The sequence below is a fragment of the Rhinatrema bivittatum genome, unplaced genomic scaffold, assembly GCF_901001135.1.
Source record: "Rhinatrema bivittatum unplaced genomic scaffold, aRhiBiv1.1, whole genome shotgun sequence".
Classification (NCBI taxonomy): Eukaryota; Metazoa; Chordata; class Amphibia; order Gymnophiona; family Rhinatrematidae; genus Rhinatrema; species Rhinatrema bivittatum.
The window spans coordinates 70115-84736 of NW_021820872.1; the positions used below are offsets into that span (position 1 = coordinate 70115).

General features: G+C 42.4%; 1 protein-coding gene across 1 annotated transcript in view; it reads right to left on the reverse strand.

Moving 5' to 3' along the window:
- The window catches only part of LOC115082243 (tolloid-like protein 1), a gene marked incomplete at both ends in the record, with an annotated part of 127182 nt that overhangs the window by 59355 nt on the left and 53205 nt on the right, over positions 1 to 14622 (reverse strand). The window contains 1 exon segment of the mRNA XM_029586491.1: positions 608 to 753. Coding sequence (XP_029442351.1) covers positions 608 to 753 — 146 coding nt within the window.

A 14622-nucleotide genomic window follows, 5' to 3' on the forward strand; every position in this document is an offset into this window, starting at 1 on the left:
ATTCTATATTTTACACATTGCCAGAGAGCCACAAGAGATGCTTATATGAATTGCCTCACAGATACAGCATAAATCTAAAGTAATGTATTTAAAGTGGGTAAAAAAGCTTCACTATTGTACTCCACTGCTCAAATACTGTGTATTTCTGTATTCGTTAAAGATTGTTCTCTATTGTGGAGCTCACCTAGGTAAGAATCATCAATGCTTGTCTCATTGAGGTTTGTTGAAATATTAAAAGTACGATTTTTTGTTGTTGTTGTTTACAACATTCCATTTTGTAACAAACAGATTTAGAAAAGTAGTAATGGCCCCATTATTTAAAGGATTCCACAAGGAACCAGTGGTACCAGATTATTACATTTGACAAAGGAAAATATTGTCGGTGTTTTAAACATTCTGATTCAAAAAGTACAGATAAGGTGAAATCCCCTTAATCTTCTAGAATAATTATGCAAGAGGAAAGGTCTGGAGAAAGCCAAACTGACTCTAGAGTTTTTTTGTTTTTTTTTATAGACAATGCTGTGCTTCATTGTTGGGAGGAGGCTCGTAAATGCCAATGCCATCTATCCCCTGAATGGTGTGCTGAGATCAGTTAAAAAAGCTTTACCTCAAACGCCTGAAAGGTTAATCCAACATTGTAGTTCTCTGATACTTTTATTTTCCACACACATTCCTTCATTGGTCTGTAGTCATCTGGATAATTGGGAGACTGGATTTGACCGGCGTCTTTGTGAATCTCACCTCCACAGATTGCTAATGGAAGCAGAAAATTCAGACTAAGCAGGAAGTCAGAAATGACATTTCATTTTCCATCGGTTCTTTAGCTAACATTTTTATGACTTTTCTATATCACCTACGATCAACATAATCATGAGTTCCACTGTATATAGTATATTAGTGAATAACTACTGCAAACCATTATAATCTGGACTATTCATTACTGCCTTCAATGCTATGAAATTTCAGATCCCAGTCAATAAAGGTTTGGGTATTTTTTCATGGCACATAACAGGGAAAAGTTATTTTTGAAAATGACTGTTGACTGGCAGTGTTGCAGGCATTTTACAGAGAAATTACAATGTAGTTAAAGTAAGAACTAGTAGGCCTTTACATCAGTCCATAGACTGAAGTTGCACTGACAAATGCAAGAAACTAGTGGAGCCAACAACCAGTCAATAACTAGATATTAATGGGTTGCCCAGAGGTAGGCATAGTGATGGCCAGATGGCAATGCCTTGTAAACATGTATTACATTGCTGGGCCTTTAAAAATGTCAGCAATCTCCACTCAAGCTTCTAATATGTGCAGCAATTTGTACATATTCAGGAAATGTTCCATACACTTCAGTGGTGAAATTCATGCTGTAAATAAGTGCAGGTTACTACAAATATCCACTGTTACTGCAGACTGGTGGTGGTTTTAAAGGACTGGTCATGTTTATCAAAGGGTAATATAATACATAGTTATACCTATGACATTTCAGCATCCATACTGAATAAAGATACAATTCTGTTTAATATTAAAACAATTTTATTGTAACTGCAAAATATAATATTTATCTTTAAAAAAATCACAAAAATCGCTCTGATTAATAGCACCTTTTGACCACCAATTAGCACTTCTGCCAGAAACAACTATGCAGAAGAGTTTTTGAAGTTTTACCACAGACCTGCTGATTTTCCTGCATACTCAGATATATTAAATGGATCCTTAAGTGCTGAAAATACTGGAGACTATGTGGGTAATGTATAGTGGAGGCTAGGGGTGTGCATTCGGATTGACCGCATTAGTAAAACGCAACTCATATTTTTTTTTTACTTAAAAAATTGATTCGACATAAACGATCGGATTTCCCACATATCGAACATAGATATGTTCGATATGTGGGAAATCGCGATTGTTGAGCCAAAATAAAAATATAAACCCCCTCACCCTCCTTAATCCCCCCCCCCCGACTTACCACAACTCCCTGGTGATGGAGCGAGGAGTGAGGACGCCATTTCTGCAATCCTTGGCGAGAAGCATGTGACGTCGGCGGCACGTTGAGTGACGCTGGCGTCACGTGATTCCCGGCTCGTTCGCGCCGGACGGCTCGTTCGGCCCAAAAAGAACTTTTGGCCAGCTTGGGGGGGCCTCCTGACCCCCCCAAGCTGGCCAAAAGTTCTTTTTGGGCCGAACGAGCCGTCCGGCGCGAACGAGCCGGGAATCACGTGGCGCCGCGTCACTCAGACGCGGCGTCACGTGATTCCCGGCAAGTTCGCGCCGGACGGCTCGTTCGGCCCAAAAAGAACTTTTGGCCAGCTTGGGGGGGCCTCCTGACCCCCTCAAGCTGGCCAAAAGTTCTTTTTGGGCCGAACGAGCCGTCTGGCGCGAACTCGCCGGGAATCACGTGACGTCGCGTCTGAGTGACGCGGCGCCACGTGATTCCCGGCGAGTTCGCGCCGGACGGCTCGTTCGGCCCAAAAAGAACTTTTGGCCAGCTTGGGGGGGTCAGGAGGCCCCCCCAAGCTGGCCAAAAGTTCTTTTTGGGCCGAACGAGCCGTCCGGCGCGAACGAGCCGGGAATCACGTGACGCCGCGTCACTCGACGTGCCACCGACGTCACATGCTTCTCGCCAAGGATTGCAGAAATGACGTCCTCACTCCTCGCTCGATCACCAGGGAGTTGTGGTAAGTCTGGGGGGGGGATTAAGGAGGGTGAGGGGGTTTAAATTTTTTTTTTGCACCTATGTACATATACCCAACTCATTGGATTTTTTTTATGTCCATATTGGCCGCAAGTGGGACCCCCTTTCGGACATAAAAAATATGAACATAAAATTTTGCTCTGCACATCCCTAGTGGAGGCCATGAGAGGAACATCTGAGAGCTGACTAGTCATAAAGACAAGGTGGAAGACATGGGCAACCTGCAGGGACAGACCAAAATCCAACTTTCAATCTTAATTGAAAGTGACGGCCCCCAAAGATTATAATTTGTCTTCACGAGTTGTGAGGAAAAGGACCTCCATTGTTTTGCTAGATATATGTACTTACTAATGTACTGCTGTACAGTAAAAACACCATTATGTGCAGAATGAACTTCCCCCTCCCAGATCTTGTTTACAGTGTCACTTCACACAGGGGAATGACAACTGGATGAGCTCATGGAGCTAAGGGAGGAATGTCCTCTGTTCAATATCTTTTCTTAGCGCATTGTATCAACACTACAAGTAGAGTGGTAAAACACAGCAACCTGGATGAGTCCTGCTCGTTTCAGTGCATCCTTACTCATAGATTTGTATGGCTTAACCAGGCATGCATCAAAGCTTAAGCTTTCAGGGCTAACTCACATTTTCCAGCTTTCCTTTATTAAAACAGGAATTTTCTGAGGAATTTCTGAGGGTAAAAGAGTGTTTTACCCATAGAAATGACCTTTTACAAATTTCCCTACCCAATATGCAGGTAAACGTATACACATACTGCTTGTTTGCATGCACAACATTACCTGGATCGAATGAAGCACTACCAGGAACAGAACTGGGGAGGGGTTAGACTTGTATGCATACGTTCACATTTTATTTTAAATTATGCGTGTACATTTTCCTAAAAAAATTTCCATGCACAAAACAAGAGTGATTGTGAATGAGTACATTTGGTGGGATTATTTCAAAGCAAACTTATGCAGTGTTAAATCCACTTTGAAATTTAGTGAAACTTAAGCATGTATTTACCAGCCAACTTATAATATTAGCCCCTAAAAGCACTTTATCTCAGATATACCTGCCTCACAAAACAAGAGGGAAGAGAAGGAAAATAGGCACAGTGATGATTTTTTGTTGGATCACACTTTGTAACCTACCCCAAACTTTTTTGAATTGCAGTAAATTCTTTTTTTTTTTTTTCTTCTCATGATTTTGCCAGTTTAAAGCTCTGGAGAGAGTGGAAAGATACCTGATGCTAGCTTAAGGTACTGCAAACATTTTCAGAACTAGCTGGCCATCACTCCCTGGCTGATGATCTTGTAAGATTAGTAGCTTGGAGGGAGGGGGGAGGATGAGCGCTGGTGAGCACCAAGAAAGATGGCTGCTTAGTTACTCAGCTCCTCGGAACTCTTTGCCTTATTTCAGCCTACTGTTGCCTTATTTTTTTGCTTCATTCCTTCCTGCTATATTTGGATGGTCTTATATAATGTCTGTGCCAAAATCTGGGAAGATTGAGGCAGCTTTTGCTGTCACTTTGGGGTCAAAGAGAACAAAACATGATCCCCCCTCACTGGAGAAAGCCCTGTTGGGAAGGTGCTGATGGACTGTGATCCAATTCTGGCTGAGCTACAGCAGCTAAAAGAAATTCTGCACCATAATACCGAAATTACTTACGCCATAAAATTAGAGCTATCAGATTTGGCCATTACGGTCAGTGCCATACCGTCCCATTTGTACTCCTTAGAACAAAGGATGGATTTGTGTAAAGCGGTAGTTTTGAGCGTCAAGCTATGGTGCAGAAATTCACCTCCCTTCAGCGTGATTTCAAGGATTTGTCTAATCATAACCGGTGCAACAATATTCCTATCCTCGGCATACCGGAGGGTAGAGAGGGCCCTGATATCTTGTTCTTTGTTCAACAACTGATTCCTGCAAGTCTGAGCCTTCAATTTGACTTGCTGCTAGAGATTGAATGTGCCCATCGCGTTCCATCAAGGCCAACACCCCAGGCAATGCACCCGTGACCGATAATTCTGAAGATCTTACGTTATCAACAAGTTCTGGCAATTCTGATGACTACCAAAGCCAAGGCACCAATCACCCATGACTCAATGCATCTCACCTTCATACTGGATTTAGCTAAAATCACAGCCGCTTGTAGGAAGGCCTTTCTGGGACTTTGATCACGTCTGAGAGAGGTGGGAGCTCAGTACAACCTGCTCTACCCTGCCAGGTTGAGGGTCACCCATAATAACTCAACTTGTTCTTATGAGGACCATAAGGAGCTAATTGCCTACTTGGAATGCCTCAAATTGTCCTCGCATGATTACTTGGCTTTCTACATTATGCCTTTTTCTCTCTTTTCATCTGCATTGTGGTGGAAGATGGTTGCCACCTCATTTTGGCCTGTTGGGTCCCATCTCTTGTTGCATCTCTTCACTTCTTTTTATTTGCTGACACTAATATAGTATCTTTTATATAATTCTACAACTTTATTTTTTATTTTTAGTATTTGCTAATTTATTTTTCCCCACTTCCGGTTTGGAGGTGTTGGACACTGTGGCCCCAATTTTGCTGATACCATCTACTTGTTTTTCTCAAAGGATATTCAGGCCTGGCTTCTGATGGGACAACTTCCAATCTATAAATTATATATACCATATGTTTGTGTTTCCTTAGCATTCATTCTCCTATTACTTGTTGATATTGATGTCTGTTGATTCTCTATCCTACTCAGGCAACTGAGTTTGTTTTTTTTTTAATGTTTCTTTTCTCATTGCTGGAGGACTGAGAGGCCTGTTTCCTTGCCTCACCACATTTGTCTACCTATTTTTTCCCCATGTCCCTGGGAATCTTGTTATGGTTTGTGGGTATGTGGACCCTTGGCCCGAGATGGGAGTTGTTACCACCTGTGGGGAGGAGCCCCACAGGTCCAATCCGTGGAGAGGCAAGGTCAGGCACAGTGGGGAGCTCTGGGTGAGGCTATGGAGATGTCCAAAGGAGCTAGGAGAATTACCCCAGTAGGGTGACTGGCTGGAGATCATACCAGAGCAGAGACCCTGAAGGGGTAGGCGCCAGACAGATGCAAAGTGGGTGACAAGACTGACCATGCAGGAGGTATTTCGGAGAGGCAACCCCAAGAGGTGGAGCTGTGCCATGTAGGAGGTGTTGATGTAATGACGTAGGCCAACCAGCAGAGCAGGGAAGCCCGAGTCAGGTCTCCACTGATGATGTATGCACAACCCCGAGGAGCGGGAACTCTGACAGTCTCTGTATAGCATGGAAGCACTGCCCCGAGGAGCGGAGGAGTGCTGGCAGTCTCAGTACAGCACGTAGGCATGAACCCGAGGAGCGAGGAGGCATGGACAGTCACAGTTTAGCATGAGAGCACTGCCCCGAGGAGTGGGGAAGTACTGACAGTGTCTTGAGTAGCACGTAGGCGCAGCCCCGAGGAGCGGGGAAGCACTGAGGTAGAACTCCTGAGTGGCAGAGGTGTTCCAGAGGCAGACCCAAGGAGCAGGGAGCCTTGCAGGGTAGAACTCCAAGAGGCACAGGGCAGCCCAAGGAGCGGGGGAGGCCAGGAGACCAAACCATGTAAACTGCGCACACTGGCTCCCGAGGAGTGGGTACCAGACAGAGTCCAAGTCCAAGGAGTCCGATAGCATAGCCACAGGAACACGAAGGCAGGAGTTTGTAGAGATGCATGGAACTTGTTGCCAAGTTGGCTAGCTGGGGGTGAATGTGGAGCTTAAGTATCTAGGTCCGATGACATCATCAATCAGGGATGCCCCCGAGGTTCCCGACGAAGAGGCTTCAAAGGAGGGCCCAGTGGCACGCGTGTGCACCTAGGAAGGCCCAAAGTCGACGTGGGTGGAAGCATACCACTTTTTTTTGTGTGCTGATTTTTTTGTTTTTTATGTTTTTCTTTATATTTACCTTGTCCATGGAGTTATTTTACCTTGCTGTCCAATTGGACCTCTACTCCTTGGTCTCTTTCTCTTTTTGTTCTGTATTCCCAATAGGTTCTATCCCTTTTCCCTTACTGTACAATGGCAGTTGACTTAAAAATGTTCACTTTGAAGGTTAATGAGTTGAACCACTGCATCAAGAGAAAAAAAAAAATCCTTACTCAGTTTAAATCTCTCCATCCTGACATAGTTTTTCTACAGGAAACACATCTGGCCCATTCTGAATCCCTCAGGCTTAAACAGGGTTGGGTTGGCCGTCTTTTCTGCTCCAGAGGTTCACAAGAAACACAGAATTGCCATATCAGTCCATAAGTCCCTGTCTCTACAACTAATTCAACAAGAATCAGACCCCGAAGGCAGATGGATTGCTGCAGTGGTTTCAATCCATAATACCAAACTTTTACTATTAATTATTTATGCTCTGAACACAGATGTGCATGCCTTTTATATGGATATTTCTATTCAGTTATGTACTCATGCTGATATTCCTGTACTGCTGTGAGGTGATTTTAATCAACTTGTGGATTTGATCATGGATCGTCAATCTGATCACCGCGCTAGTTCCACTGCTTCTCACAAGGCAGTCAACAATCTTATCTCTACTTTTGGTTTAGTAGAGCCCTGGAGGTTATTGCATCCTACTGATAAAGATTATACCTTTTTTCCTTTCCTCATCACTCCTACTCTTGTATTGGTTATTTTTTAATTTCCAGCTCTTTAATGCAGCTTGCTTTCACCTCTACAATTTTCCCAATACTAATATCTGATCATGCTACGGTATCTCTATTCTTGCATTGGGATCTATCCCCATCCAATATGTTCAGCTGGAAATGTAATGCAACTCTGTTATAAGACACCAGTTTTCAATCACGAATCACAGCTTTCATAGAGGAGTTTTTTTTACTCTTAACAACCCTCAAGATATGCTGCAGCAAACTATATGGGAAGCATTCAAATCCACTTTGCATGGCAAAATCATTAGTTACTCAGTGCCTGCATGTAAAGTTTTCAAGACTTAACTTGCTGATTTAAAATCTCAGATCTCCCTTTTGATGCAGGTGCATATTAGCTCATTAGATAATTCCCTCTTGCAAAATTTATTCAAATTGAAGTATTAATACAATACTTTATTAAGTAGTCAGATGGATAAGACTATGGGCCTCATTTTCTAAAGTATTGCAGGCCTGCGGTACTTTAGAAAAATGCGGTAAAGAGGGGCGGGGGGCTGAAACGGGGGGCGGTCCTTCGCTAGCCGGCAGTGATCACACCTCCATGATGCAGTCACTGCAGGCATAGAAGGTGTAGTTATTGGGCGCGAAATAGGCAGCAAAAAGGCTCCTTACCTTTTCGCTGTCTGCGCCATCCTCGCAGAGTCAGCCCCAGTGATGCCCCGACTCCTCTTCTTCCGGGGCCAACTCCGCCCCGATGTAGGTAGCGCAGGCGTGCGCTACCTTTGCCAGCTATTGCAGTCTTGAGCTGTTAGCACAAGCCTGCGATAGCCTTAGAAAATAAGGCCCTATATTCTTTAAGAATCTAGGAACTATTCAGAGCAAAATAAGTCTGGTAGACTATTGTCTACATATCTCCGGGCTTGTAAAGATCATCAACAGATTGTTGCTCTCAAATCCAAGAATGGTGCAATGTGTTCCATGAAAGCTGAAATTCTTTGTGAGTTTCAAGAGTATCATCTATCCCTTTATGCTTTTGAATCCTGCAAAGATCCTTCTCTTATTACTAATTTTCTTTCTTCCCTAGAGCTTCTATATCTCACTATTGCAGATAGAGAAAGGTTAGATAAGCCGATCACACAGTCTGAAATATGGCTAACCATTTCTTCACTCCAATCAAGGAAGGCACGGGGCTTGAATAGGATATCAGTGGAGTTTTATAAAGCTTCTGTCTCTCCGCTCCTGCCTCCTTTGGAGTCTCTATATGCGATCATGCAAACTTCTGGCTTGGCTGCCCCTCACCAAAACCGAGCAAGGATCCATTACAGGTATCTTATTATAAGATTTCCAGAACCATGATCATCATTTTTTCCCCTCCAACCAGCAAGAACATATCTTCTTCACAAACCCCCATTTTCCATACCACTACCTACTTCGGTATCTAATCTCTTGCTGCAGGACACTTGAGACGTTCTCACTTATACGTTATAATTTTTATGCTCAATAAGACCTGTCAACTTAATTGTTTAAGTCTTTTTTTTTTTTCTCCTTTATCTTTTGGTCATCAATGTTACAACGTTATCATTAAATTTTGAACTTATGTACACTGTTCCAAGTTTCATAACCTTGTTCTATGTAATGCCTTTTGGCAATTTTCATGTTCTGTTTCAATGTAAACCGATGTGATCTTTATTTCATATAGGAACACCGGTATATAAAAATCTAAAAATAAATAAAATAAATATAAGCCAATCTCCCATCTTAATGTTAACTACAACATTTTTATAAAATTGCTTACGTTAAGATTCAGTAGTGCGGTTAATAAATTATTGCATGTAACTCAATCTAGATTTATGAAAGGTCAACTCATTACAGATAATGTGTGACTTTTTCTTAATCTATTGCAAATATCCAAGTGTATCCCAGAGCCCCTAGCAGCTCTATCGCTTGTTGCCACAAAGGCTTTCAAACATGTTGAATATATTAGCTATTCGGCAAGACCCTGCCATAACCGGAATTTGATTTTGAGGGGTGGAATTTAAATTGACAGCTTATGCTGATGATGTTCTCTTGTTTATCAGCCAACTTCTAGATACAATTCCAATAATTCATGGAGCATAATTCTTCTTTCTCATCCATCTCTGAATATCATATTAATTGGAGAAAATCTGAATTAATGCCTCTCAACAGATGAGCCATTGAAATTGCTTCCCAATTTCACCAGTTTTGATGGCTCCCTGACGGTCTCAAATACCTTTGTATGTATTTTTATACTTCCTTGCCTCGGAAATTGCCAAAAACAGAAGACAGCATCCTCACTCTTGTAACTGAGAGTGTTACTAAATGGTCACCCCTATTCCTTTCATGGCAGGGTCGATTGGACACTATTAAGATGGTGCTTGCCCTTCAGATCAATTTTATGCTTAGCATGTTACCAATTATATTCTCTTGTAAATTCTACTGTAGAGCAGATGATTTACTATCATGCTTTTTATGGAATAATAAACCTCCATCTATAGAATTGCGTTCTCTCAAATTGCCTAGGCAAAAAGGGAGAGTTAACTTTCCAGATTTTTGTTATTATCACCTTTTGTTCATCTTGCAGCAGGTTCTTGCCTGGATCTCAGAAGGTGTTCATCTCTCTTCTCTCCCAGTATGTCTTCCATTGGAACAAGCTATAACTAATCCAGTCCCTCTATCTGCTGTGCCAGGGTTGGCCACAATGACTTCCTTTGTTCTCACCCCATCCTGTTAACTACTTATACAGCCTTTCACACTTTGCAAAATGTAGTTCCACACTTGTCTGTGCCATGGACGTCATCGGCATTGGTATCATTATGACTGAATTCCAAATTCAAGATTGCCCGAAAACCAATTAATTGGCCCATATGGCACGTTGCAGGTATATGGTCTCCTAACCCATCAATTTCAGAAAGATCTGCCTCTTTCATTTGCACAATTGCAGGCCAAGAATCAATTCCCTTCTTCTCAATTTCTTTATTGGGCCGAATTAATTTCTTGATTTAGTAATATTTTATTTAGATTATAATTGATTTCTCAAATACCCCATGTAATTAAAGTTCTTAATCCCTAACCCTTAATGGTCATAGAGCATCACACATTTATAAATATTTCAAACTTCACTCCTTCCCATATTGCACTGGCCTAGAAGGTGTCTGTGCCATGATCTGTAAATTGGACTATATGTTGGGATAAATCTATACGAGTATCTCTTTGTTCTCATCTCATTCAGTGCATGTTTTTTCTTGCCTACTGTGCAGTTTGGATACCTTGACCATATAAAGCCGTCCTCTCTGATACTCATCACTGTTGGTCCTGTGGAGTTCCCAAGACTGCCTTATCCCATCTTCTTTATCATTATCAAGTTACAACTCTCTTTTGGCAAGGTGTATGGTATATGATTTCCAAAATGTTAAATATAACATGGCCATGTCTTATAATCTTGTCATTCTTAAATCTCTTGCATTCAGCCACCTTTATCTCCTTCAAGTGGGAAGTTACTCATGTTTTTGCTATCTTTAGCTCTCAACTGGTGTTTCTCAATTGGAAAAAGCCTACTAACTTGAATGCAACTTTCTGGTGGCACACTGTCTGTTTATATTGTCGGTATGAGAAGGAGGCGGCTAGGAGATATCAGCGATTGCACAGTTGGCTATGTGGCGATCAGTTGACCACTTCTTCAAGGACTTGGATAGTAATCAGTGATGATTACCAATCTGCTGCTTTTCTGATATCATAAGGTTTAGTCAGTTTGCATATGCATAGAAACAGACTGCAATGTACTGAATGCATATTGGTCTGTAGGGATGTGAATCATGTGCCCTATCGTCTTAACGATCGAAATCATCTGGCAGGAGAAGAAAATCATGTTTGGCACGATTTTTTAGTTAAAAAATCGTTAAAAATCGTTTTTTCCGATTAGTGCGCACTAACTCCCGTTAGTGCACACTAACAGAAAATAATACAATTTGACACTTTTCAGGTCAGTTAAGGTCAGTTTAGGAATGAATATGTATTCCTATTGGCTGCCCTCTTATTTATTCATGTTACCAAGGTTCCCACTGACAGTATATGGGGGATGGGAAATGGAAACAGTTGGTAGCTTGACAAAAAAAGTAATGTGATCAGTAAATGTGACTAGAACTTGTGCCCTAACCCTGATACCAGGGGTGTTGTGATCTTCCTGCACACAGTGCCCTAACCCTGGCACCAGGGGTGTTGTGATCTTCATGTACACAGTGCCCTATCCCTATTAATACCAGGAGTGTTGTGATCTTCCTGCACACAGTGCCCTAACCCTGATACCAGGGGACCTGCCTTTTCCCCAGCTGGAGTCAGTGTGTGCAGTAAAGGAGATCTGCCTTTTCCCCAAGCTGGAGTCAATGTGCTGTAAAGGAGACCTGTCTTATCCCCAGGCTGGAGTCAGTGTGTGCAGAAAAGGTGACCTGCCTTTTCCCAAGCTGGAATCAATGTGTGCAGTAAAGGAGACCTGCCTTTTCCACAAGCTGGAGTCAATGTGTGGAGTAAAGGAGACCTGCCTTTTCCACATGCTGGAGTCAATGTGTGCAGTAAAGGAGATTTGCCTTTTCCACAGCTGGCGTCAGTGTGTGCAGTAAAGGAGACCTGCCTTGTCCCCAAGCTGGAGTCAGTGTGTGCAGTAAAGGAGATCTACCTTGTCCCAAGCTGGATTCAGTGTGTGCAGTAAAGTAGACCTGCCTTTTCCACAAGCTGGAGTCAATGTGTGCAGTAAAGGAGACCTGCCTTTTCCACAAGCTGGAGTCAATGTGTGCAGGAAAGGAGACCTGCCTTTTCCCCAGCTGGAGTCAGTGTGTGCAGTAAAGGAGATCTGCCGTGTCCACAAGCTGGAGTCAATGTGTGCAGTAAAGGAGACCTCCCTTATCCCCAAGCTGGAATCAATGTGTGCAGTAAAGGAGACCTGCCTTTTCCCCAAGCTGGAGTCAATGTGCTGTAAAGGAGACCTGCCTTTTCCCCAAGCTGGAGTCAATGTGTGCAGGAAGGAGACCTGCCTTGTACCCAAGCTGGAGTCAATGGGTGCAGTAAAGGAGACCTGCCTTGTCCCCAAGCTGGAGTCAGTGTGCTGTAAAGGAGACCTGCCTTATCCCCAAGCTGGAATCAATGTGTGCAGTAAAGGAGACCTGCCATTTTCCCCAAGCTGGAGTCAATGTGTGCAGTAAAGGAGACCTGCCTTGTCCCCAAGCTGGAGTCAATGTGTGCACATAATGCAATGCACAGGAAGCAATGATGTGACTGCTGGAGTGGTGCACTGCCTGCCTACCTAGGCTTGAATATATTAATGCTGCAGTACTAATAAAAATAAATTATAATTCTGCTAAAATGCCACTAGCCTCACCAGTGACACTAGGCTAGTAGCCTAGTCAGACATTCACAAACCACCTAATAATAATTAATTATTAATTCAGTGATATAATAAATCATTTTAAAAAATTGAGTAGGTTAATATAATAGATGACTGTAGTAGATTGAATAAAGATCTGATGTTTCTGCTCTCCTCACACCAAACAAAAGCAACACACAAGCAGAGAAGCCCTTCTTATAAAGCTGAGCTAGTGAGTTAAGTAGGAGGAAAAGTAAACATACTGGTGGCCAGTGTGGCTACTTAAAAAATACACTTACCAACAATCAATTACCACCTATATTTGAACTGTGTAGTTCCAGCCAGGACCACCTTTCTAAAATGCACAGTGATTGGCAAATTCAACATGCACTAGCATTTCACGTGCCTGCTAACAAAAATAATAAACAAACAAGTTCTAGTCACATGAGTGATGATCATCACATTACTTTTTTTGTCAAGCTTCCAACTGTTTCCATTTCACATCCCCCCAACCATTACCTCAGTGGGAACCTTGGTAACATCAATAGATAAGAGCACAGCCAGCCAATAGGAATACATATTCATTCCTAAGTGACCTTTACTGACCTGGGAAGTGTCAACAATTTGTATCATTTTCTGTTGGTGTTCGTTAGTTTCCAGTTCCATTTCCCATCCCCCCAACCATCACCTCAGTGGGAACCTTGGTAACATCAATAGATAAGAGGGCAGCCAGCCAATAGGAATACATATTCATTCCTAACTGACCTTCACTGACCTGGAAAGTGTCAATTTGTATCATTTTCTGTTAGTGCGCACTAACGGGAGTTAGTGCGCACTAATCGGAAAAAACAATTTTTAACGATTTTTTAACTAAAAAATCGTGCCAAACACGATTTTCTTCTCCTGCCAGACGATTTCGATCGTCTGGCTGTGGTACATGTGGGCACCAACGACATAGGAAAATGTGGGATAGATGTTCTGGAAGCCAAATTTAGGATTTTAGGTAGGAAGCTGAAATCCAGAACCTCCAGAGTGGCATTCTCTGAAATGCTTCCTGTTCCACGTGCAGGTCCCCAGAGGCAGGCAGAGCTCCAGAGTTTCAATGCGTGGATGAGACAATGGTGCAGGGAAGAAGAATTCAGCTTTATTAGGAACTGGGGAAATATTTGGGGAAAGGGGAGACTTTTCTGAAAGGATGGACTCCACCTTAACCAGAGTGGAACCAAGCTGCTAGCACTAACTTTCAAAAAGGAGATAGAGCAGCTTTTAAACTAGAACAAGGGGGAAATCCAACAATCACTCAGCAGTGCATGGTTTGGAGAAATGTATCCTTGAAGGATACTAATGAAACAGGAGAGTTAGGGCAACCCAACAGAGAGGTTCCATTAAAAGCAAACATAGTTCATGTGCCTATATGTAAAAAATCTCTGAAGCTAATGATTTCCGAATTATCCCTAGCAACTGAAAAGCAGGTTGTTAATACAAACAAAAAACACACTTTGAAATTTCTGTATGCCAATGCCAGAAGTCTAAGAAATAAGATGGGAGAGTTAGAGTGTATAGCAGCAAATGATGAGATTGACATAACTGGCATCACAGAGACTTGGTGGAAGGAGGATAACCAATGGGACAGAGCTGTATCAGGGTACAAATTAGATTGCAATGATAGGGAGGATCAACTTGGTGGGGGTGTGGCACTTTATGTCCGGGAGGGTAAAGAGTCCAACAGGATAAAGATCATACAAGAGACTAAATGCTCAGTAGAATCTATATGGGTAGAAATCCCATGTGTGTTAGGTAAGAGTATAATGATAGGAGTATACTACCGTCCACCTGGACAAAATGTTCAGACAGATGATGAAATGCTTAGAGAAATCAGGGAAGCTAACCAATTTGGCAGTGCAATAATAATGGGAGATTTCAATTA